General features: G+C 41.6%; 1 protein-coding gene across 3 annotated transcripts in view; it reads left to right on the top strand.

The window, feature by feature from the left end:
* DOCK10 (dedicator of cytokinesis 10) overlaps positions 1-27267 on the top strand; it is a 279740-nt gene that overhangs the window by 32574 nt on the left and 219899 nt on the right. The window contains exon 1 of one of the 3 annotated variants that reach the window (XM_025404348.1): positions 26890-27110. The exons of the other annotated variants lie outside the window; for them this stretch is intronic. Within the exon in view, the coding sequence (XP_025260133.1) occupies positions 26949-27110 (162 nt within the window). The 5' untranslated portion in view covers positions 26890-26948. Of the gene's footprint in view, positions 1-26889; positions 27111-27267 lie in introns of those variants that run through there. 3 annotated transcript variants of the gene reach the window in all.

Genomic DNA, 27267 nt, shown 5'->3' with positions numbered 1-27267 from the left:
AGACATTCAGGGAGAATAAGCAGATCTTTTTACATGAAGAATAATTGCAGAAGTAATCTCTTATTTGGTTGAAGCTAATAAGTGGATATAGTGGATATTTTATGGTCTTCTTTTTTGAAATCTCAAAGATGGAAATTCTCAAGTATTTTTACTAACTTACAAATTTGGCTGAGAGTATTTTAATGTTCAGAGAGCTTCCCTGCTTAAGGTTTTACTGTTACAGAGCTTAATATCAGCTATTTTTAATATTTTGATTCAATGATTGATTTTCTTGGTAGATAGAATATTACATCTTAGCAAAAAATTAAATACTCTTTTGGAGTTGGAAACTTTTTGTGGAGACATAAAATTTTAACCACTTAAACCTAATCTGTGACCCCCTTACTTAGGCATTAACCCTGGTTTTTCAAGCATCTCTCCCTAGAGGGCGCCATAGCCTCACTTCATGACGTGGTCTTTCCAATGTTGGCTGCGGGCCCACATCACCTGAGGCTGAAGTCCTTTAGATTACAAGATTGGAATATTTTTAGTAAATCTATCACCAGTAGAGCCTTCATCTTAACATGATAAATGTACAACTCACTGGACGTATTTGGCTAGAGATTTATGGCAAATCAGACACAGCTTATGAGAGAAGGAAACGGTGCTTGTTTAACATGGCTGTGGCTGTTTGTTGTGGCTGTTTGTTCAGGTCAATCCTAGTCTATCTTTGTGTTGATGCATAGTAACCTGTGGGATATTATGGGCAGATAGTAGAGCATTGGATCGAGTACTAAGGACGATTCAGTGGACCTGTGCTCTCATTTTGGATATGTCGCTTTCAGCTAGTACTTGCCCCACTTGGACTTTGGTTTCCTCATTTGTAAGATGAGATAGCTAGTCTCAATATTTTTTTCACAATCCCAGCAACCCTGTGATTTATAGTCTTTGATACATAACAATAGTTCTGTACAGTTTGGTAGAGGAAGTGATACCAGTGCTCCCAACTGCCAATTCAAAGGAAATGTAGGTAGTTACCCAGTGATATTTTGGTTAGCCTACAGAAAATGTATTACATTTTCAGGAAAAGAAGATGCCAGCTGATCATTGAAACCCATAAATGCTAAATAAATACATGTTTTTATGTATCTCCTTAAAACATGAATATTCTTACAAAGTCAGCATAAAGTATTGATATAAGACTGCCTAGAAGAAAAAGTGTCCACTACTCACAATCTAGCACCATGCATAACAAAGAGTCTTCACTCAAGAAATGTTTGTGAATTCCCAGCAGGGCATAGTGACCCATGCCTGTAGTCCTAGCTACTCCAGAGGTTGAGGAGGGAGGATCAGTTGAGCCCAGGAGTTTGAGTCCAGTCTGGGCAACATAGCAAGACCTCATCTCTAAAGAAATAAAAAGTTTATGAATGAATGACAAGAACACTAATTCCATGCTGGGTACCGCTTTTACTTCTAAAATACTCTTTAATATAATGAGTCAGGATTGATGCTCATGAACTTCCAGCCATGGCTTTAACTGTACTCCTTCGGGTGACGTTGAGCATATTGGATCTGCTATGCATGGAAAGTTACTTTATTTTTATTTGCCCCCACTCCACTGAAAAAAAAAATTAGATGATAGCAGCATTTCTTAAAGAATAGAATGCATATCCCTGGTCACACTTACAATTAGACATAATTCTTTTTACATGACCATTTTTAAGTTTTCAAAAACAATTGTCAAGCCTGTTATAGTCTTATCTTTTCAAAGCTAACCATCGTTCTTCAGGACTTTTTTATGAATGTTTTTTAATGTCTTCATTACTCTCCTTGCAATGGGTCCTGTTTGTCTATATCCTTCCTAATCTGTCACCAAGAACTAAACACAGTATTTCAAGTTTCATCGCTGCCATGAAAACCAGGATCACCACCTTTTTTATTCTAAATACTATGTTTTCTGCTAATACAACTTAACATTAGATTCCTCATCACGTTGGTTTACATTGATGCCGAAGTCTTTTTCACAAATGCACTGTTAAATCATGTCTTTCTTTTATATCCTTGTACTTTTTATGTAAATCAGGATTTTCTTTTAATCCTCTTTAAAGTACAACTTCTTAGACTTAACTTGCATATGGGAATATTATGGGTTCTAGTTATGTCAACCTACCAAGTCTGCTTCAAACTTCAGGTTATTTACAACAATATTGGCCTCATGGACTATTTACATGTTTCATTTATGCATGCATCTAATGTAACAAAGTCAAGAGAGAGTTGTAATGCTTACTGCTAAAAACCACCCTCTAGAGGGTACAAAAATACCTCAGAGTTCTTATAATATACCTTCATAAAACTCTAACAATCTTCTTATCTCAGGCCAGGGAAAAGGAAAATAAGATTATCATGACTTAATGTGGTCTTAGTGATCTGTACTGATACCTGGTAACCACCTTTTTCTTTCCCAAGAGCTGACAAATCACCCTGTTAACGTCCACTCTAGAAATTTACTAGAAGTAAACGTAAAACAAGATGATGGACTGCAGAATCTCACATTCCTTTCATACATTTTGTGGCACATTTATGCATTCTCAAACCTTCTAGCCTATCTTCACACATCCTGAGAGCTCTTGACTGCAGTTGGGTGAGTTGGCTCAGCACACCACAGTGTAATCTAATGGCTTGAAGTTCAAGTCCTCAGGACTGCTAGTACTGTCTTAAAACTGAGGATTTTATTTCCCCCTTTTCAAGGTTCTCTTTACCCTTTTTATGCACAGGTCATTGACTTTGATAGGACAGAAACAACATGAAAGGTTAACTCTGATATCCATCAATGTTTCTCAACTCTAAGCTGCAGGCTTATCCCTTCCTTGCTCCTTTTATTTCTCCAAACATAGATTGAAACCATCAATACAAATAAGAGATGTACTCAAATAACTCATGTTAGACAGTGTGTGATAGGTGTAGTAGGAGGACTAGAAGGGCTCAGAAGATAGAGACATTACCTTCATCACAGGACCTCAGCAAGTGTGCTCTTTGAACTGGTCTTTGAAAAATGAAGGATTGTGATTGGAAGCATTGAGAGGAACTCTAAGTGCAAAAAGTGGCAGGGACTAAAACATAAATGGGAGACTATGTCAACATTTATGAAATGATGCCGAGCTTATTAGGTTTACCTAGCAGATAAGAGCCTGGTTAAAGGGGGGCTTTGTAGGTTCCCCCTCATTTGGATCAGGAAGCTTTTGAAGCTTTTCAGCTAAGGCTGTGATATAAGTAAATTTGTAAACTTAATCTAAAAATGAGAAGGACTGCAGTTAGGAAACCACTAGGGGATTTTATACTAACCCATACCACTCAAACTAAGATGGCCATAATTGGAAGGTATGGAAACAGTCCATAAAGTCAAGCTGGGGAGAAAAATGAAGATGGTTTTCATATTGGTCAAATATTTAAAATATATTTATAATATATTTGCTCTGCTTAGAAAATTACCTCACCCATCCATACTCACCCCTCCAAAAAAATATTAATACTCATTTGCACTCTTTCCACTCCATTTCATGAGGCATCTAATAAAAACCTCCAAGATGTTTTTGTACACCCTAGAGGGTGGTCTTTGGCAGTGAGCATCACAGCTCTCTCTCGACTTTGTTAAATTAGACACATGGATAATCTCTAAATTATTTTGGGTTGTTTCATACACAGCTTTAAATAACATTGAATCATATTGTATGGAAGGTTTTTTTTCAGTTCTCTTTCAAACTTGAGATTACACAGAGGATAAAGTCTCAATTTAGTGTAAAGTTTGTCCCTAACACTTGCCTAATATTTGCAGTTCTTCCCCATTACACAAAGACTGAGTGGGCTTGGGCTTAGAAACTTTGGTAGACAACGACATTGAACTAAAACGGAATGGCAACATTTAATTTTATCCTTGTATTATACCATGACTTTCGGTTATTCTATTTTTTGCAAGTGATACTGTTGTCCTGTTTATGGTCAATGAATACAGTTTTAGTTTAAAATGAAATTTTATGGAAAAAAGGTAGTCTGATTCAAAGGATTTTGTTAAGTGTATATTAATAGGTAATACTGTGATTTGGCAAAAATCAAGATGGTGGGACATGAATAACTGACATTCAGTTAACACTGCTCTAATATAAAATCCAATTAGAATTACAAAAACCTTACATATTTTGAAGATGGCTTTTCTCCTCTTCTGAATTCACCAATGATTGAAATAATGTCCTTACATTGCTGAGAGGTGGTTTGACGGCCCATGGAGAATAGAAAGTTGTTTGCCATTATCCATGCGTATGGGATAACAGTGGTAGCCTGTTCTACTTGAAGCATAAAATCACCATTTCGACTCCTAGAGATTTGTAGGGTTTTTGTAGCAGCTGTACTACTCTGATGGAAGGTAGTACGAATTCTATCTCATGACTAAAAGGTTTTTTTCCAAAGAGAACATGAGGTCTCGTTTCTCAGTTCACTTTCAAATTGCCTCTACTATATCTAATGACCTCTTTTCTAAAATTAGTTTCATGAAGGGCTTGATTGATTTTAGGCTCTTTATAGATTTAATTTAATGTTCATTCTCCATTGTATTATTGCCCAGCATGAGTCAAGACAATCATACTTATGATTAGAAAAATAAAGCAAGGCCTTTGGGGGCCAAGTACAGAACTGCCTTATCCCTGAGCTGGGAGGCTGAGCCACATGTGGACTGAACTGTGATGGACAAACTCTAATGGCTCTTTTAATGCAAAAAATGCATTGTGGAGGCAGAAAGCTGCTGGAAGGGTCTTCTCTGAAACTGCATCAGTACACTCTTCACATCCTTGGTTCTGTCTTAGGAAAACAAATGCTCTCTGAATTATTAAGCCGACATGTGGCTTCATGCCTGGGGCAGAGGTGCTTGAGTCGGAGGGATGTCAATTCAAACACAGCTCCCCCATTTCTTAAGACTAGCTCTGTGGCCCTGTGAAGTTATTTAACCTCTCTGAGCTTCCAGTTTCTCAAGGATGCATTAGTTTCCTAGGGCCACCATAGCAAATGAGCACAACTTAAGTGGCTTATGACAACAGCATTTATTCTCACAGGCCAGAAGTCCACAATCAAGTCAGCAGGGCCACACTCCCTCTGAAAGTTCTAGGGGCAAATCCTGCCTTGCCTCCTCCAGTTGCTGGTGGCTCCAAGAATGCCTTGGCCTGTGGCCACACAACTCCAATCTCTGCCTTCGTCTTCATATGTCCTTCCCTCCTTTTCTTCCTTTTCTCTCTGTGTCTTTCCCTCTGCTATCTCATAAGAACACTTTTCATTGGATTTAGGGCCAGCTTAAATAATCCAAGAGGATCTCATCTTGAAAGGCTTAAGTCATCTGCAAAGACTCTTTTTCCAAATAAGGTCACATTCATGAGTTCCAGTGATTGGGATATGGGCATATCTTTGGAGGAGCCACCATGCAACCCACTGCAAGGGATGATCACGATGCTTACATCACAGACGAAATGAAACGCGAAAATGCTGAGCACATAGGACACGCTCAAGAAAGGTTATCATCATCTTATGATATTTAACCATCTCCTTAGTTTGTCGTTATCATGATTATTAACATTTTGATAGACCTAACTACATTTAACTTAACAGTGAGCTCTATTATGATTAGACCTGTAGAGCAGATGTGAAACTCCAATTGCCAATGAACAAGTCACACAGAGAAAAGATGGCCTCTTTCCCCAAAGCAGCTTGGGAGTCCCTGGCCTTATTTTATCAGTGTAAATGCACAGTATGGACTTTAAAGAGACAATATTTCTTGTAGTTTAGGAGACAGGAGATGTTTACCCAAAACTTGAACTGAAAAATGTAATCTTCCAGCCAGGCACGGTGGCTTACTCCTGTAATCCCAGCACTTTGGGAAGCCGAGGCAGATGCATACTTGAGTCCAGGAGTTTGAGACCAGCCTGGGCAACATAGTGAAATCCTGCCTTTACTAAAAATACAAACATTAGCCAGGTGTGGTGGTGCACACATGCAGTCCCAGCTACTCGGGAGGCTGAGGTGGGAGGATCACTTGAGCTCAGCAAGTAGAAGCTGCAGTCAGCTGAGATCATGCCACTGCACTCCAGCCTGGGTGATAAAGTGAAACCCTGTCTCTAAAATAGAATAAAATAAGCATAAAAATAAAAAAGTAACCTTCAAATTCCTTCCCATTCTCAAATAGAGATGGAATTTGTCACTCTCAGAATTTACCCGGGTCATTTCTTGGTTCTTGCTGTCTGCCCCAAGACAGACCACACTGATGTGGTTCATACCAGTTCTGCAGTGTTGAGCATCCAGTAACATTCTGTGGGTGATGAGATGCCATCTGCTGGCTTTTCTCTTTCTGCATATGTGGATGTTTACACCTGCCTGCCCATGCAACCAACTCGTCATAGCATGGCGTGGCCGTTGTCTCACTGTGATGAGGAGTCACTGAGACACTTTCTGTCTCCGAATATTCTCATCAGTTAACAGTTAAAGAGAGCCGAACAGTTGAATAAATCTTAACTACTGAGGTCAAAGAAACGCATGACTTGTCTATCAATAAAGGACCCGAAGAGGCAGAAGCAGGTTTACATCTATGTAAACTCACTGAGAAAGCCGTGTTGTTATTGCAGTTCTTGGTCTGTGCCTGCTTTTATTCAGCGTGCCACTTGGAAATGGAAACCTGAAGAAATAATACTACAAATAAGTGATATTGAGGATGACAGTCTGTTCATTTTTGAAGGGCAAAACGGCAAAAAGGATGCATTTGCCCTTTGAGACCTCTTCTCACAAGGGACAGCAGGGGGCAGTGCTAATATAGGGAGAGTTTAGCATCAGGTAAACATTGGCATGAACCTTCAAAAGTCAGATGCCTCCATGAGCCACACAGCCTTTCGCATTTGAAGTACTCTAATTTGCTTTTCCTCCCAAATGCCATTTATTCATCCTTCACGGCCCAGTTCAAATAGCTTAGCCATACGGAATCCCCCTGACTGAATTACGGTCCCTCTGTCTTGGCTATGGGCTGCTTATGTGTGTCCCCTTACCGGTTCCCCCCAGATCCACATGTTGAAATCCTAACTCCTTAGACGGTGGTATTAGGAGGTGGGGCCTTATGGAAGATGGTTAGGTCGTGAGGGCAGAGCCCTCAGGAGTGGGATTAGTGCCCTTATGAAATAGGCTCAAGGGAGCTAATTTGCTGCTTCTACTATGTAAGGACAACCCAAGGAGATGCCATCTGTGAACGAGGAGGTAGACCCTCACAGACACCGCACCTGCCGACGCCTCGATCTTGGACTTCCTGCCTCTAGAACCGTGTGAAATGAATTTTTGTTGTTTATAAACCACCCAGGTTACGGTATTTATTCTAGTAGCCTGCATGGACTAAGACGCTGCCCTTCTACACTATTGCAAATACAACTCTATTGTAGAAAGTCTGTTGTACACTGGCCAGGTGCGGTGGCTCCTACCTGTAATCCCAGCACTTTGGGAGGCCGAGATGGGGGATCACGAGGTCAGGAGATTGAGACCATCCTGGCTAACACAGTGAAATCCCATCTCTACTAAAAATACAAAAATTAGCCAGGCGTGGTAGCCGGCGCCTGTAGTCCCAGCTACTAGGGAGGCTGAGGTAGGGGAATGGCATGAACCCGGGAGGTGGAGCTTGCAGTGAGCCAAGATCGAGCCACTGCACTCCAGCCTGAGCAGCACAGCGAGACTCCATCTCAAAAAAAAAAAAAAAGTCTGTTTTATACTGTTGTGTAGCTCTTTTTATTCATGATTTACCAAAGTCCTGAGCACCTACCTGCTATTTCACCTACGTACTTACTGATAAATGCATACACCCTGAATGTGGCCAGACTACTGCTACTATTTCTATTATTAGTAGCTAACCAGTCACTTTAAAGTACTGATGAAATATCACTGCCCATAATAATGTTTGGCATCCCACTGTTGACACAAAACAGCACTAAGCCACTTCATAGGCTAACTCCAACACATCTTTAGCCAAATTAACACAATAGTTTCTAGTAATTAATTTTCTTTTTTCTTTTTTGCTTTTGAGACAGAGTCTCACTCTGTTGCCCAGGCTAGAGTGCAGTGGCATGATCTTGGCTCACTGCAACCTCTGCCTCTCAGTTCAAGCGATCCTCCTGCCTCAGCCTCCTGAGTAGCTGGGATTACAGGTGTAAGCCACCACGCTCAGCTAATTTTTGTATTTTTAGTACAGACAAGGTTTCACCAGTCCAGGCTGGTCTCAAACTCCTGACCCCAAGTGATTCTCCTGTCTCAGGCTCCCAAAGTGCTGGGATTACAGGCATGAGCCACCCAACCTGATTGTCTGTCTAGTAGTAGCCTGTGACCTGTTTTGGGCAACCTTTCTCTGAGGGAAAGATATGGAAGCATGGCTGGCTCGTGGAGTCACTACTCCCAATCCTTTTTTCCTGCCCTACTGTTGGCGTAAACACCTTGGAGACATTGTGAACGTGTTGAAATTTTCCAGGCCTTCTCACAGGATTGGCACCAATTGCTTTCGATGAACTCTGGACAGGAAATGCTCAAAACAATACAATTGTTTCTTCCTTTGCTAGAGAACTCAACTTTCAGTCTTCCACACGTGGAAAGCACGATTCCACGAATGACTGTAATAAATAAAATATGTGTTTATAGACACTAAGAGCTCCCCAGTGGTTCTTTCCTTCTAGTTTTAGAATCTGGCCACATAGCTCATTATAAACTGCAGCAATAAGACTGAAATCAGTTTTCCATCATGTGTAAAGCCAGTAATTGCATGTGCGTGTGTGTGTCTGTGTGTGTGTGCATTTGTGTGTGTGACTTGAGTGATCCCAATGCTACTTTATAAATGGTAGAACATAGCCTTTGTGGCTTCAGAAGACTCATCATGAATCTTCCCTGGGCCAGCTGTATTTTTGCATAGAAGGTGTATAAAGTTGAAATTCACATCTTCCCTTTGGATATACTGTACTTTTCTAACTGAAGGTCATTTGCCAGTTCAGCAGTTCCTGCTTCAGTGCCTTGTGACTTCAGGCAGGATGCTGTCTGAAGAATGATCAGAGAGATACTGTTGCACCACACATAATAAAGCGTTCAATCCATAGCTGAGCTTTTCCAAGCACTTGGCATGCAATAAAATACATATTTACTGTTGCATACTGTCAGATTGCAACTCTCAGGTTGGAGACCTTGGAAACGCTGCTTCTTTGGGCTTAATTTTTCTTATCTGCAATTATGGGCATTAAACCAGACAATGTTCATTTTAGACTAAAGAATCTACAAAAAAAAACCCCACCATTATAGTGTTTATGGATATTTTCCCAAGAGGGAATCATATTATTTCTGAGATTTACACCAAAATATAAGCTCCCAGAAGATAGGACTCTTTGTGTCTCTGTATTCACTATTTTATCCCCAGGGCCTGGGATATTGTCTAGAACAGACTAGCAGTCAGTAAATTTTCATTAAATAGAGAAAGTAAGGAAAGAGGGGAGAGAGGGAGGGAGGCAGGAAGGGAGGAAGGGAAGAAAGCTAGCATATTAATATCTCATTAAGTTGAGCTTCACTCGCTGGAATAACAGTGCTAAAGCAACTCTGAAGAAGATGTTTGCAAGAAGTTTAATACTATGAATAAGGTAGGGCATGATGGCCAAGTCAGGAGGATCTCTTGAGGCCAGGAGTGCAGCCTGGGCAACATAGCGAGACCCTTACTAAAAATAAGAGGGAGAGAGAGACAAAGAAAAACAATACTATAAATGATTTTTTTTAGGCAAAATCTTACTCTGTAACCCAGGCTGAAGTGCAGTGGTGCCATCTCAGCTTACTGCAACCTCTGCCTCCCAGGTTCAAGAGATTCTCCTGCCTCAACCTACTGAGTAGCTGGGACTACAAGTGTGTACCATCACACCCGGCTAACTTTTGTATTTTTAGTAGAGTCGAGGTTTCACCATGTTGGCCAGGCTGGTCTCGAACTCCTGACCTCAAGTGATCCACCTGCCTTGGCCTCTCAAAGTGCTGGGATTACAGATGTGAGCCACCACAGCCGGCTATAAATGAAATTTTAAGAACAACACTTTCATAAGAGAAAACAACACTTCTAAGAATTTCAGCCATCCTTTTCCCATATAAAAATCACATGCAGAGAGCTGACTTGTGACCCTTTGATGGAGGGAGTTGGGTATAGTCAGTGCTTATTGTCAATTCCCCTGGGATAAGTGTGAATGGGAAAAGAAGGAGGGAAGGAAGAGGGTGCTTAGATTATGTTTTCCAGGTGTTTGCCAGTGAGGGAAGGTGAAAGAGTGCTGTAGCCAAAGAAATCTTAGGGTTAAAGAAGGTTTTATATGTGTGTGTTGTGGGGGGGTTATTTTATAAATAGCAGAAGCTTTTATGCTGCTAAGGGGAAGGATCCAGGAGAGGGGAGAAGAATGATTGATGGAGCAAGACCCTGGAAGAGATGAGAGTACAGAGATTGGTCCAGAGACGGGAAACCTTCCCTTGCATCTGACACCAAGGAGAATGTAAGGAGGACGTAAGTAAATATTTAAAAAGAGCAAGAAGAATACGAACAACACCAAGATGTTGAGCCAAGAAAACCCAGATGCTCCTGAATCATTTTGGTACTGTTCCTTTGCTTCTTGTTCATTCATTTTTACGCAGCTGCTAATCCTGACTCACAGAGAAGCAGCAATAGAGGCAAAATATTAAGAAAATATATTAAAAACTTACACTTGGCATATTTCTAATTGAGAATCCAAAATAGATCGCCACTTTCCAGTTCATCTTCATCTCACTCTTAGAATCCCAGGGTACCATTAGATTGAAAGTAATGAGAACTATAACCAGGAGGGTTGCACTAGAAATCAAAATATGGGTGCGTGTTCCTGAGTCACTGAGAGCTCTGAGGGTACAGAACATCACAGCTTTTGGAAACTACATGAGGGAAAACAGACAAGAGCCAGCTGGAGCGACACATCTTTGTTTGCCAGAATGTTGTTTATATCTCCATGCCTACACGCCCACACCCTGCTTGGTCTTCTGGTAGCCCCCTGGGTTCTTTGCTCTCTTCGAGCCACCAGTCTTCCCTCTGGGAATCTGCCTTCAGGTCTAAAATCTTCTCTGTGGCTTTGAACCATATTGCATGTCTGGTAGTGACTCTCTTTCTGAATTCTATCCTGGTGCTTTCAGGCCTGTTAGTACATAGCTCTGGACTTCAATGTCGTGCTCACCATTCCTGCCTCACACACTGGGTGTTGCATATACTCCCACATGGACTGCTCTCTGACTCTTCTCCTCCTGCCCTCCATCAGCAGGTACATTTGAGCTGTGCTTGTTGCAGGCTGCATATGGATGGCAGTGAAGAGGAGGGCAGCAAAGATCACCCCAGTGTCTCAGGGAAAATGGTGCAGCTGTTAAAAACAATAGGACAGCTGAACGCAGTGGCTCTCGCCTGTAATCCCAGCACTTTGGGAGGCCAAGGCGGGTGGATCACCTGAGGTCAGGAGTTCGAGACAAGCCTGGCCAACATGGGGAAACCCCGTCTTCACTAAAAATACAAAAATCAGCCGGGCATGGTGGCAGGCACCTGTAATTCCAGCTACTTGGGAGGCTGAGGCAGGAGAATCACGTGAACCCGGGAGGCAGAGGTTGCAGTGAGCCGAAATTATGTCATTGCACTCCAGCCTGAGCAACAGAGTGAGACTCCTTCTCAGAAAAAAAAAAGAGAGAAAGATAGATAGATAGATAGATAGATAGATAGATAGATAGATAGATAGAAAGAAAGAGAAAGAAAGAAAGAGAAGGAGAAAGAAAGAAAGAAGACAAGACAAGACAAATCCCAAAGGCAATGTTGAATTGATGGAGAGCAGATTATGAAGACAGAAACATGGAAATAAGCATATGGGGGTTACAGTAGATTTTGAAGTCAGAGGTGAGAATTTGGAGATGCCAAATGTAGGGCAAACAAAGATCTTGTGAGGTTACATGAATACTAAGGTGGAACTGTCTTGTCCTTTCCTTCTCCTGCCTCTAATCAGAAGTCCGTGTGCCTAGTGAAGCTTCTGATCCAATTCCTATTCCTCACTCCAGCTTCTCTGCAAGACAGCAGCCAGACTCTAATCTGTTCTGCCTGTTGCACCCCTATGTGTGCTAGATATTTGTCTCAATACCACCCCTGATGTCTGGGGCCTGCATCTCCTTTCACCCTGCAATTTAATCTCCCAACCTGCATGCAGAGTCAAGTTCGAAAGCTGCTCAGTGCTTCTTGTTACCGTATCATTCAGATAGGACCTTTTCACTATGAAGCCCTGGTCATGTTGCTGATACTCATTGACATTATTGTGCCAAACACCTGGCTAAGTGATTTCACATGGATTTTCTTCCTTGATTTTTCACAGTAGCCATAAGGGTTAGAAGGCAATAACAAGGTGGCTATGCATTCCATTCTGTCTGTGAATAGTCCCTATGTATGCATAGTTATTAATAGCACCCTCTCTCACTTTCAAAGGGTTCTAGTTTGGATGGTCAATTATATGGGCATCCGAACTGTCATTACACTTACTCTCCTCAGTTTACAGATGAAATGCAGAGAAGTTAAGTCCCTTCTCTATTGTCACACAGCTGATAAATGGCTGAGCCAGGACTTGAACACAAGTGGTCTAACCCCATTGTGATTGAATTCATGTCTACAAGTCCCCTTGAAGTTTGGATGGATACCTGGCCTTTTAGGATTTGTTTCTTCTACTAATTCAGTTGTGATATTTTGTGTCATACCAGGTAGCTTATCCTCTTCCACCCCCAGCCGACTTCTAGTGACCACCAGGCCCCACTGTGCCTGATTAGAAGCAGCAGATATAGGGTGAGCTTTTATCACATAGTGTGAAGAGGAGGAGAGAAACAAAGTGCCTGCTTGAGTGGATAGCAGACTTGAGTGAGACTTTTATTGCATAAGCAATGGTTAGGCCAAGTAATGGCCTAGCCATTTATTTTGGACAACTTACTAGTCGACTCAAATTACCCCATAGTCAGTTCCAAGAAAGAAAATAACATCTATCATGTAACTGGCTAAAATGCTAAGAACAAAAATGCCATGTAGAAGTTTACCTAAAAAACCTGGATTTTTGCAAAAATTGGAGTTTGGATATCCATAGTGTCCTTTTTACATTAAAACAAGTTCTTGGTCAAGAGTGTGAGCAATACACATTAAAAATTCTTCAAGCTGATATAATACCTTTTTCTCAAATAAAACTAAAAAGTTAAAAATGCAGCAATCACTTTCCACATCCTGAAAACAAGGGAATGTACTGAGATTTGCACAATTAACCATACTTTTTTAAAAGCATTCTCTCCAGCAATTGATGATGTATCTTCTTGGCTCATTTAGACTGGGTGGCTCTCCATGGTTCTGTCTTGTGAGGAGGGAGTGGAAGCAAGTCCCTGTGGACACCTACGCTATGCAACATCCTTTCAATGCTAGAATAGTAAAAGTTACATTAAAATATCCAGATTCTTCAAGACCCAGAAACAACTACAAGAGGCCCTCCTGTGTATCACTGGCATGAAATAGATAATAGGTGTTCAATAAGTGTTTGTTGAATTATATATGTTGACATTAGATGATTTGCTAAAGATGCTTCTTATATATATAATTTGTGTGTGGCAGTGGGGAGTCTACAGTGAGACTGTCTTCAAGGTGGACTCCAACAATCTCTACCTCTTGATACTCAAGCCCTGTGTAGTTCCTTCCCACTCTGAATGGGACTAACTTATAGACCAATAGGATATTGTAGAAATAATAGTGTGTAACTTAGACTGGTCATAAACTTCAAACTCCAGGAACTTAGACTGGTCATTGTGGCTTCTTCCTTATCCTCTTGGATCCCTGGCTCTAGAAGAAGCCAGCTGCCATGTCATGAGGACACCCAAGCAACCCTGTGGAGAAACCCACCTGCTGAGGAAGTCAGGTCTGTCACCTTCCCCTCCTGACTTGCCAGCCATGTGTGTGAACCGTGGGAGGGCACCTGCAGCATTCAGATGACCGTGGGCCCAGGCAGCATCTTGTCTGCAACCTCAGAAAACACCTCGAGCCAGAACTATACATCTATGCCACTCCTGAATTCCTGACACACAGAAACTGTGAGATAATATATGTTTATTTTTGTTTAAAGCCATTAAGTTTTGGAGTACTGTGTTATTCAACAATAGATAACAAACACAGATTTATTTTATGCATTGTGTGTGTGAGTGTGTGTGTATAAAAATTTGCCTTGAACTAGAAAAAGAGCTACATAAAGTGAGTAGAAGAATGACATAGTATATACCCTGAAACAGACCAGTTGGATGAAGATCTTGGCTGCCGACACTGGGTGTGTACCAGTGACCTCTTCCCAAGGAGCTCCCAACATATGATAATTAAGTGTCAGGTCATACTAAGATAGAAGCTACTAGAAAGAAGCAATCTTTGTTGTGACAATATTTTAGTGAGTACTGCATCTCACATATTCAATGCCTGAAAGAGAAAACAGAAGTAGAGACTTTCTCGTCGACAGTGTCTCCCACTTTTTGGAGAGGGTAATAGTAGCTGCCACTTGCTGACCTTGTAGTACTACTTCCTGGCACCATGCTAAACCTTTTATCCATATTATCTCACTTAATTCTTACAGCAGTCTTCTGAGGGAAGTATGAAGGTTGAGAGGAGTTAAGTAACTTGCTGAAGATTACCAAGCTAGTGAGAGACAGAACTGACTTTCAAATCCAGGCTGACTTTTTCTAGAGTCTTCCTTAACCAGTATGTATACTACCTCTGATGTCATGTTAAACTTGCTTTTGAGGCTTTATATCACCATTAGCTTCTATAGAGGTGGCCATAACATAAGTTGGTAGGCTACTCTTTTTAAAAATCTTATATATTAAATGAATTACAAAGCGATGTAATATGTCACCATTTTTATTCATAGACATGTAGTGATAGGCTGTGTTTTAGAACCCAAAGCATCTTCATGGGATATGCCTTCTCTTCCTCTCAGTATTGGGTGGGGACAAGACCTTTATCAAGACTGCCTAAGATAATTTGTATTTCCTTCAGAAATGTAATAGGATCCTATCCTAACCACACATATTCCTAAAGACCCAAGAGTACATGCAGTTGACTAGGTTTAAGGGTTTTTCAAGGTAGAAACACTAACAGCATGGAGGCTGGGCTCCTACCCCCACATAACCCAGCAGTCCTGGAGCCAACCTCCATTGGAACTGCAGCTTTGCCCTCTGTCAGCTTGGCCACATTGGGTAGGGGACAGAGTGGGCTTGGGGATGGAGGATGGGGGATGCCTTCTACAGCCAGAATTCAGTTGCACTTGAAAATAAAACAGGATAACAATACTTTGCCTAAAAGATGAACATGAATATCCTGCATCCTGTCTTGCATTCTTCTCATCTGAAATGCTGGGAGCCCAGTGATTTCTCCCACTTTAGGAGGTTCTCTGTTCTCCCATGACTGCTAATGCCACCCTGCAATGGAAGGCACAGTTGACTCACTTTGTGAGCTGCTGTGGACTGTGGATGCTCCCAGGTGGAGCCCATAACCAGGACAGCTTCTCTTTTCACTGGGTTTTCCCAGTGTCTCAGGTGCTGTGTCAAGTGCTCCATTTGGATTATCTAATTTACTCCTTATCCGGTAAGGATCTGATACAATACATGACTACCATTCCCATTTCTCCACTGCAGAAACAAAGAACAGAAGATCATTTGCCAAAAAGTCACAAATCCAGGAAATGGTAACTTCAGGTCTGTTGGACAGCAAAAATATCTTCCAAAGAAAGACCATGTGAGTCTTCTTAGTATTCCTTCCATCAACCTGCACCACAGGGCAATGCCGTCTACATATTACAGCTAACTGGGGTGGACTGTTCTGGGCTTGGTAGGACCTCCTTCCACTGCCAGATTTCCAGTTCTTTCCTCTCACACCTCACTTTTCAGTGCTCCTACCTCTTTTATGACACTGTTAGTGGTGTTTACTATAGCCTTCAAAAAAATATATCGTTAGGGGAATGTGTTATATCCCAGCAACAACTCCTGTCTTCACCTCTACCTTAAAGTCCAGACATTGGTCATTGGTGTTCTATCTGAATCTTTTTGTTAGATAAAGCTATAGAATCCTACACCTAGAAGAACTCATGTCATCTATTCTAACCCTCTAATTTTATGGACAAGCAAACTTAGATCCAGAGAAAAAGGTGACAAGACTTGTCTGCAGTCCTAATTAGTGTTAGAGCCCAAAGCCAATCCCCTGCTTTCCCCACCTCTTCACACAAGAAGGAAGGCTGCACATGTCCTCTTGGGAACTGCAGTGGCTTCAATTGTCAGTAGCACAAACTGGAGATAATAGGAACAAAAACTTTAAGAATCCACATCCTGCAGTTTAGGTTGTAAAGAGAGGCTAAGCATTAGCTTATCAAGTTAATCTTCTGAATATTGCCTACTTCTCCTATTCCTGCTGGACTTAAACTTTGGTTTGTCCCTGTTTCCTTTCAAAACCCTGGAGCTGGGTGCTTTTGCACCAACCCTAAAATGATACGTTGGGCGTCTCCCCTGAGTCCTGGCAAACAATGTAAAATTGAGCTCAGGCTATCTTTTTATCTTTAAAATTGATTTGGAAAGAACATTGTAAACGACTTTAAAGACTGCCATTTTCATGTTTGGAAAGCAATTCGTGATTATTGTAAACTAGATTTAACTTGGAATGTTTAAGACGTGGGTGGTTAATTCCTGCCACAATTCAAAGGGGGAAAAATGAACACAGAAAATAAAATAGAACAAGTACAGAGAGTACAGTTAATAGCTCATTTATCCCATGTCATCCAAAAATATTTTTCACATAACTAACTCTTGAAGATAACATAATTCGCCCAATTTGATCACTTAACTTTTAAAAATTAAAAGCAGTTGCTGGTGGAAGTTTTATCTAGAATGTGTCACAGATTTCTCCCTCCTGAACCCAAGGCCACTTGGACATAATTTGTTTTTTCCTGATGCATTAGTGTCCTTGTTGTGAATATATTCCAGTAACAACTCCTCCTGTATTCACCCCCACCATAAAGTCCAAACATCAGTCATTGATGCATCAGTCACTTCCCTAATGCATCAATTTCATCCATTGTACTGGGGTAGAACACCATAATTTATATCCACCTTTCTAGTGTTTACCTCCCCAAACATGGATTAGTCCCGGATACTGTGGATATTGATTTTTTTTTTTCTTTTCCATTTTCTCACATTGTCTGTCATCTGTCCCTTCCTTTGGTGGGTGGCTCATACCTTTAAGTTAGCCTGACTCAGCCATGCACCCTGGACCCATGAGCTGGTGAAGAGAAGTCAAGGAAACTTCCTGTCCCACCTCTCTCTTGTCCTTGCCACTTCATTCCAGTGCCAAGGCTCTCTCTTCTGTTTGAGTTACCGTTTCCACATGGCTTTATTGACTTTGAGCCTTGACTTGCAGGACTGTTATCTACCCTCTTTGGTACTAACTCGGAATAGCAATGATAATAACACAAATAGTTGTAATAATGATAATGGTGAAAGAATGATATCATGTACTATTTATGCCAGTGTTTTGTACTATGTGCCTTTGTTACAACAGTTATGTAGAAGGGTTCTTCTTACTCTTATTAGCCAATGGAGAAAATAAGGCTCAGAGAATTCATGTTCCAAGACAACAAAACTAGGATTCAAACACAGGCAGATCTCTTCAACTCCAAAACTCATGCTTATTGCTGTGAATCACTTTCTAGGCTGCATTATTTCACCCTCATTCCTTCCCTATGTATGTGGCCTCAGCTCCATCAGATGGCTGAGTCTTTGGTGAGCTGGCTTTGTAGCTGGGCCCACCACAACCCCTTGAAGAATCTTTCATCCCACCTGCCTTCAGCAGGGACATCCTTCCAGTAGACATTGGCTGGACCAGGGCAGGTCAGAATGATATTGCTTCTGGTCAAAAGTCACTGTAAGCTTAGTTCAGCAAGCTCTTTAGAATCCTGCATAAGGTAACGGTGTTAACCATGAGGATATAAAGACCTCTTCACTAAGCCACTCCCATTAGCTTCACAGAATAAATCTCATGACATCCTTTTCTGGCTCTGGAGAAGTTGTTTCTGTCCCTTTTCAGTACTTGACTATGATCAGCATAGTTGATGTTGCAAAAGTAGTGACCTTAGGGTAAGTGAGGTATTATTATATTATTTCAAATTTGTTTACTCATGAAAAATAACAGGGAAGGGGATTTAGAACTTGTGTCACATTACCATGGGAGCTAACTTCAAAGCGCAGAGGAGACATATGCAACACCCATTCCCCTATCACTCAGAGAAGACTGTGTGTCCCTGGGAAAAGAAGAGTGAAGAGATTTAAAAAAAAAAAAAAACAACTACTTACTGGGGAAGTGGGGAGAAAACAAGCAGTGTTTAAAAGTCATTAGATTTTCTCTTTTCCAGTAATAATTAGAATTTGTTGAATTTGTACCGTGTGTTTGATACTGGGCCCAGCACTTTATGTGGATATTAGATCCTCATTAATATTCATTCATTGAACAGATGAGGAAAGTGAGGCTTAAAATTTTTGCTCAAAGTCACAAAGTTAATAAACAGCTCAACAGGGATTTACATTTTGGCAAACAGCTTCCTGATGCCTAAGTGCCGCACTATACCACCTTTTATTAAGAATAAGAAAGGTTTAGTAGGAGCTGAGAAGAGTTCAATCAAACATAGATGCCTGAGAAAGGTAAGTTATTAACGGAACATTTAAATTACCTATGCACTCTGCAGGAAGCTGATTTAGAGGGCAATGAAAGATAATTTTCTGATGCATCTAAATGTACCCACAAAAGAATAATCTGCTTTTCAGCTGCACCAATGCCAAAGGTAGAAAAATGAAGATAAAGGAAAGCTTGGCAGCAGCACCTGATTTTTAAAGCAAAAGAACAGTGTGCTTTTTTCCAAAGTGATTAATTGTACAACTCAATAAATGTCAGCACATGGGAAAGATGCCTGCAAAGAGGAGACCACTATAATTAAGTGAAAATGAAGAGAGAGAAACTGAAAGAAAAGGTCTCTACAAATCACAGTTGCAGGGGGATCAAAAGAGGTCACGGGTTATTATCATAATAAACTTAAGTCCCAGGTCCCTGATTAGAGGTAGCAGTAGGAGGGGCAGAGATGCAAGTTGAGAAAGGGTAACTGGGACCTAGGAAGAATTACTTCATCGGGTTGTGTTTTCCACTTTTCAGCTAAGAAGGCACTGATTAACTCCCTCCTAGCCATTTAATTGAGTTCAGACCTGGTGGAGGGGCTTACCCATCTGGAAATAGACACGGAAAAAGATTCTCACTAATCTTGCCCTGGAAAATGACCAAATCCCATGACCTGGTTTTACTGACTGGGGGCAAAATTCCCTACCAGTTTCAATCTAAGGGGTTCTCCTCCTTTGGGTCACTTTTGTTTAGGAACAATTGCTGAACCTCTGGAAAATTTAGTCCAACATGATTAAGAGCTTGATGATGATGATGATGAAGATGATAATGATGAGAATGATGGTGTGATTTTTATTATCTATTAATTCATTCATTCCACTAATCATTTCTGAGCTGTCATAGAAAGGCAGTGCTATAGCTTAAATCAGCAGATGGAGGTTTCCCACCCTCTGCCTTAGTCCCCATGTTTCTTCCTATCGCATGACTCCACAGAGAATATTTGTGTTAGAGAAGGAAGACGAAACAAAGATTGCGAGGCAGTTGAGCTCCCACCAACTTGATGGTCACCCCTAGATCCTTACACTAGCCCAGGAAGGAAAGTGGCTGGTTCCATCTGCAGCAGTGACATGTTTGAGCTGTCATCCAACTCTCCAGGGACAGCCTCCAGTGGATTCAAGAGTGAGTGGCAGGTCTTCCAGCAACCAAGTCCACGCTCACAGAGTGTCCTGGGATGATGGCTCATTTTCCTCTTTCTAATTGGACCCAAAGTAGCCTCTTTTCTGGGGGCATTTTGGTGTTAACCAACATTTTGTGTCATGTAGGGGGAAGCAAGGAATGATAAAGGGAGCCCATTACATTTCTGTATTCTAAATATATGCTTTGACAGCCAATTTAGGCAGTTAAGTCACTGCTGCCAGTGAACACTTCACACAGTAAACAAGGCACCTTAAAAAAATTCATTTATCAAATTCATTACATTTAAGAGTGGTTTCAATTCCCATCAAAATGCAATTTAAATCATCACCTTAAAACCATCTGCTCAATTGTTAGCTGGTTTCTGAAACTGTCATCCAAGAAAAAGTCATAGACTTTGCTGTGAGGGACAGACCAGCTCTCAAAGGGAATTTTCCAGGGTTGCCTCACTACCCCCTGCTACATGCCAGTTCTAATTCTGGTTCTGTCACTTACTAGCTGTGATTCTCTGAGGGAATCACTTAATTTCTCTGTGCCTCAGTTTCCTCAACAGTAAAACAGGGATGATCACAGCACTGCCTCATAGAGGGAGGTGTAAATGTATCCTGATGTATAAATATTCATTAGCACGATGCCTGGCACATGGCGAGTGACATAAGGGCTTGCTTTCTTAGAGGTATCATCATCATGATTATTATTCATTGAGCATGTACTCCAAGGTGGGTGCTGGATATATAGCAAACAAGGTAAGCACAGTCCTATGTCTTACAGAGAGGGAAGACATAATTTAAAAATTAAATCAATCAGGATGTAATTATAGCTGGTGTGTTAGAAAGGAAACCCACAGGGTACAGTGATAAGGACTGAGGTTCAGGGCTGTGAAGCAAGGCCTGTTAGGGGAGGCTTTTCCAGGACAGTATCACCTTTAAGCTGATCCTGGAAGCTAAGAGGGAGGAGACAAAGCCTCTGTTATCACCCTAGCAGAGGCAGCATCACACTTGTTCACTGAATAATTATGGGCCAGGCTCGATGTTGGTCTCTGCAGTTACTCTTTTCCCACCAATATCCTGAAAGTGTAAAGGATGATCTCCATTTTACAGCAGATACTATTGAGGCTTAGAAAGATTAGGTGACTTGTATGAGTCAGGCTGACTCTGAAGCTCGCTGTGAGCTTTTCTACTCTGCTCTGCTGGCCACCAGGCTGTCATTTGGACAAGCAACAAATTAGACTTGAACCAGGATGCTTAGTCCATATTGACTGTAGGTTCCGTCAGTCTCACCATAAATTAACCCAAACTAAGAGAGATCTCCTTAGTTTGGGGAGCTAGAGTACTCTGCCTTCTGGCCCTGGGATCGGGGAGAGGAGGAACATTTGAATCCTCTCCTTCACTTGGTCAGACTGACCTGTGGACAAGCTGTTACGTTGACTGGTGCACCAACTGCAGTCTTCATTTCAGGATATATAAGCCAGTCTAGCAGGCCTACTAGATACACACCCCATCCCCACTGGCCAAAGTCAAAATAGTGAGGGGTTCTACTGAGGTGCTGACACCTATGCTAGGTATTCTGGAAGTATTTGCACTTCTTGGGATATTTGGTGACAGGTGCTCTAGTGTTTTGTCTGTGCTGAGAACAGGGTCCAAGGGCAGTTATCGAGTTACTTTCTCACATCCAGCCTCTACTTTCTAGAGCTTGGAGCCCCTTTTGGGCTCTGTTGTGAGCAATGGCTGCCATCTGCTGTATCCTCTTTCTGTGCCTGTAAATTGTTCCTAAATACTTCATTTTTAGTTATTAATCAATGTGATCAAAATCACTTTTTATCCTTCAGAGATGCTCAAAAATTCTCATTTGCTGAAAAAGTTTCCCACCTTTTCTCATTTTGTTGTAATCAATATGATGCCTTTATACTGCTTTGTTTCATTTCACTTGGATTTGGGGAAAGAGGTAGCTAAAAAAATGTACTCCGCACACCACGTTGAGCTAGAAGTCAGGGCCTCCAGACTCCAAATGTGGAAACCATGTTCTGCTGGCCAGAGGGCAGGCAGGTGCAGCAAAAAGATACTTCAAAAGTGACTCCTGAACATTTGTGTTTTGGAAGCAGGGAGGAAGGCGGGGGTTAATTCAACCTGGGGGAAATAAGAACCTTTCTCTGAGGAGGTGATGATTCCCTTGAGGTTTCACTGTCAGAATATGGTTTTCCCAGGCAAGGTCCTTGTATTGGTCTGCTAGGGTACAGGGCTGCTGTAGCAAAACACCACAGACTAGGTGGTTTAAACAACAGAAACTCATCTTCTCACAGCTCTAGAGGCTGGAAGTTGAAGATCAAGGTGCCCTTAGGGTTGTTTCCTGGTGAAGACTCTCTTCCTATCTTGCAAACAGCACCTTCTCACTGTGGCTTCATATGGCCTTTCCCTTGTACACACATGAAGAGAGAGAGAGAGAGAGAGAGAGAGAGATATCTGGTGTTTCTTCCTCATCTTATAAGGACATTAGTTCTAGAGGATGAAGGCCCCACCCTTATGACCTCATGAAACCTTATTACTTTCTTAGAAGCTCTATCTCAAAACAGAGTCACACTGGGGCTTAGTGTCCCAAAATATGAATTTTGGGGGGACATAATTCTACTCTTAAACTCTTAGCCTTTCCATAAATTTATCTTTATAAATAAGTTCTGATCATGACCTTATGAGGGTCTTGAAATAGACCCACCAGAAACTTGCAGTATGTGAAGAAATGAAACCAAGCTGTATAGCGTCAGGGATATCCAAAAAGTCCTTGAGGCTGATTTTGTCAGGCTTCATTTCTCAATTTTTTATTTCTCAAATATTTTATCTAAGCTCATCGTTGTTTTTACAAGACAAGCATGTGTTATTAGCAGTAGGTTTCTGTGTATTTGATGCCTTATAGAGGATAGTGGAAAACCTCTCCCCATCCAAGGTCAGCATTATGTGTCAGAAGACTCAGATGCACCAGGTCTTTTGGGGAGGAGAAGAATATAGGCTTCACCTCCATCATGCCAGAGCACAGTCCAATTTGACACAGTCAAAATAGATGCAGGTATTTTGCAATAGATTATAGATTTAGACACACGACTCTTACATAATTTAACAAAGCTGGGAAGGTCCAACACTTTCAATGGACATTATTTATTTAAATTAAATATGTATTTCCTTGCCTATTGTAAAAAGGTCTTTGGACATATTATCCCAGTGGTGGAGATATCTACATGTACAGCCAAATGATTCTTAGGCCAAAAGATTTTAGGAAAGTGCTCTGAAAACTAAATTCATTCGTCAAGATTTGTCAAAGAAGGATGGGCAGTCTGCAGCTGAGGCAGGGTCCAGAACCCTCCTAGGATTCAGTACGATTTTGCTGGTTTTTGTTTGCCCCTTCATTCGTTTTTTTCTTTTTTTCCTTTTTTCTCCTTAGCCTCCTTTTATTCTCTTGAAATGCCTTACTTTTTCTTCCTATATGTCTTTCTCCCTGGTCAATAAGATGTTAAAAACATCTCTCTCTGTCCTTCCTTCCATTTCCTATGTGCATTAAGGCTACTATAATCTACACAACACGGCTATCTCTGCTTTGAAACAAGAATATTTACACCAATTTAAGATTTCATAAGTGCTGAATAAATTTATATATATATATAAAATAACATATAATAATATATAATTAATGACCCAGGATGAAATTTAGCTTCCAGCACTTCTTTGGAAAATTTAGCCTTATGAATTGTTAGTGCCATTATTTCCTAATCCAAGACAATTACTTAAAAAAATCTTGTTTCTAGCATTTCAGGTTTAATAAATATCTTATTGAATCATGAAATAAGACCCCACTACGGAAAGAAGGCAGACAAGAGAGTGAAGAAGAATCTCCAAAGGTCATTTATTAGTCAGGCCATGCACATTTGATGTTTGGAGGCCAAATTAATGATTCATCGTATTAATAGTTCAAATAAAAATAGCAGACACCTGCTGAAGAGTTTATACCTAATCTTAAAATATTTCCTGTGTATCAAAAATTAGCCAGGTGTGGTGGTGCACACCTGTAGTCTTCGCCACTCAGGAGGCTGAGGCACGAGAATCACTTGAACCTGGGAGGCAGAGGTTGCAGTGAGCCGAGATCCTACCACTGCACTCCAGCCTGGGCGACAGAGCAAGACTCTATCTCAAAAAAAAAAAAAAAGCGGGGGGGCCTGTGTGTCAACATGCCTGCTAAATATGACGGAAACATGGACATGTCTCTGGGTAGATTTCTGTGTCTCCCCCAACCCAACCCAATCTCCAGCTCAATTTACTATGTAAAACATAGAGCTCAGAACCCAACCCCTTTCTTGCAACTTTGCTGCATGTATGGAATCTTTCATGAGAAAATGTTGGAGAACATACTCAACTCTTTTTTTTTTTTTTTTTTTGGAGACGGAGTCTCGCTCTGTCGCCCAGGCTGGAGTGCAGTGGCCGGATCTCAGCTCATTGCAAGCTCCGCCTCCCGGGTTCACGCCATTCTCCTGCCTCAGCCTCCCGAGTAGCTGGGACTACAGGCGCCCGCCACCTCGCCCGGCTAGTTTTTTGTATTTTTTTTAGTAGAGACGGGGTTTCACCGCGTTCGCCAGGATGGTCTCGATCTCCTGACCTCGTGATCCGCCCGTCTCGGCCTCCCAAAGTGCTGGGATTACAGGCTTGAGCCACCGCGCCCGGCCTCAACTCTTCTTCCCTGAGTTTCATCTTTGTATTTCTTGTCCACTGGATAATGCTTGTGTGTATTGAATTCCAAAGTAACCAGTCCTTGGACGTTCCTTTAGCTTGATAACAGAGGCTAACAGAGAGAGGAGACAGAGCAGGAGAGAGAGAATATTGAGAGTCTGTCAGCAGCCCGTCAGTAATAGCGGTGAATTCCTCAGGCAGAGGGGATCGATGAAGGCGGGACTGTAATAGCTAGAAAGCATCTCATTTGTCTCCCTAAAGACTTTGGCATCTGCCAAAACATCTGATTCCAAAAGCCACCCCGGAGGTCAGCCAGATTTAGAGAGAGATGGTTAGAGAGGAGTTTAGGATGTGAAGTCCATCTTGCCTGCCAAGCCCACGGTGGAGAGCGGAGGGATCTGTCTTCTCTCTCCAGTTTCTGACTGGGGCTGGTGGACTATTTAAGCGTTTCCAGCTAGCCGCTTGCTGCCTGCGAGCTACGCAGCCATGAGCAGATGATGAGAACCTACGGAAACGATTGGAGAGAGAGACGTCCTGGGGGGATGGGAGTAAGTGGGTGGGGGTGGGCACTGCCATACAGAGAGCCCAGAGGAACTGTCCTATTTGAAAAGACACATTCACAAACATAGAAGCCCACTCTGCACTTTGTCTCTAGTGGACACCATTAGATATAGATCTTCAATACACACAGGCCAGACAGGCTAAATCATAGCCTCTCTTCAGTAAATGCCCTAGTTGTTTAGAGGAAAAATGGTTTAGATTAGCACCCGGGCAGTCTGACAAAGGTCCAGAGGGAGTAGGGGACTTGCCAGCATCATTAGCATTTTTTTCTTCTTTTTCCAGCAGCACTAAAATATATTTGCTCAAAACAGAGGGAGATGAAAAACTACTGGCAGCCAGTAACTTCTTAAAAGAAAAGAAAAAGAAGCATGTTTTACTTCTCTGGGGCGAACATACCAATTAAAACGATGCTGTGTTGTGACAGATTGCTGAGCAATTAATGCGTATTTGAGCATCACGCTAGATGCTTCCGCGAAAGCAACAACCTTACTGAGGCTGGGGCAGCCACACGTTATAGCAAAACAATCCTTCCTCAAACTTCCTGCAGCACCCTTCACGCCAAGGAGCCCAGAAACCACAGAAAACATTTTTTTTCTTTGAATCTCCAAGAGTTACACTGGAAGAATTAGCTTGGCAGAAAGATCCCGACATTGAATTCTATTGGGGATTTCATACTTTCCTCATTTGTAAGCAAAATCCATTTTCCATGAGATATTTTTAGTGCAAGCAGCCCCTGTTGCCCTATTCTCTTTCACTATACCATTAGATGTTGAGGCCATTCCAGAAAGGACACGTGATTTCTAAGCATCTCTCTTTGGTTCTTTCCTAAGTGACTAGTCTCGCAGGAGTCAGGGAATACTAGACTCTTAACTACCAAAGACCTTAAAGTCCTTCCCAGAGCCTTGAATTCTTATTGATAGGATGTTAAAATGCTTTACAGCTGCTTTTTCTAAGAGGTCAGCTTGGCGGAGCTTGCTGAGTGACCTCAGTAATACAGATATTTTCAGCCCTGCAAGCCGCCTATGTAAATATAAAAATGTATTAGGCTGCAGAACTGCATGTGTGGGAACAGAACAACCATACTATTGAAAGGAAATCACAGGGGAACACTGGTGTCTCTCACGCGGGGCTGGTTAATGCGTGCATACTTTTGTTAAATCATCTTGATCTAGTGAACTCTATGTTTCAGATAAGCCAATTTCATTTCTGGAACTTATGAGCCATGAAAAGTAAAACCTCAATCAGTGAGATATCCAGCGAAATTTCCTTCAGGAAGTGTTTATGTTTATAAAAAACAATCATTTTCACTCTTGACATGATGCTCATTTGCCTCTGGAAAAATTGTCAGTGTAAAGTCAGGTTTTCAGTTGTATGATCTGAAAAAGTAATTCATTTGTGTGTCTGACTGGGAAAGATACATTGATTCAGACCTCTGAAAGGAGAATCGAAGAGCTTCATTGTAATGAACAGGAAACATGCTCTCGACGTGAATTGAGAAATACTCTCTGAGCGCAGTGCTCTAATATTCCTAAGTGTGTTCAGTTTCCGTGGATCAAATCTTTCCCATCTCTGCATCCAAGCTATTTGGCCATGATCAGATGATCAGAGCTCAAGGAAGTGATTGGAGAGTGAGCCGGCTGCAGCTGCAGTGTAGGCTGTTTTCAGGGACAAGGAGCCACTGTTTTGCAAACATAGCATCAACATAGAAGTTATTTTGTAGGCTCCAGGATGCAGCGATGGGCTGCACTGCCAGCATTGTTCTGCTTCAAGCTTTTCGTTCTGTGGTTCAGAGGAGCTGTCCACACATTTGTAGACGACGCCAAGAGGAACCATCCCACGAAATTTTGCCTCTGGAAAGTGACGATGAAATGAATAGACCCAGAACCCTCATCATAATGGTATGGTATCCGTGGTAAAGCAGCCTCAGTGGATTGAACTGTTATTATAGAGAGGTTACAGTTTAGGGGTGTTGGTGTTCAGCGTTAGATAAAGACATGTGTGACCTAGAGTTTACTACTCTGAAGTACTATTTGGGGAAAATCTTTCAAAACTATT

This window comes from Theropithecus gelada, chromosome 12, assembly GCF_003255815.1.
Source record: "Theropithecus gelada isolate Dixy chromosome 12, Tgel_1.0, whole genome shotgun sequence".
NCBI classification, from domain to species: Eukaryota; Metazoa; Chordata; class Mammalia; order Primates; family Cercopithecidae; genus Theropithecus; species Theropithecus gelada.
The sequence above is the reverse complement of the archived record's forward strand: the minus strand, read 5'-3'. Positions and strand labels throughout refer to the sequence as shown.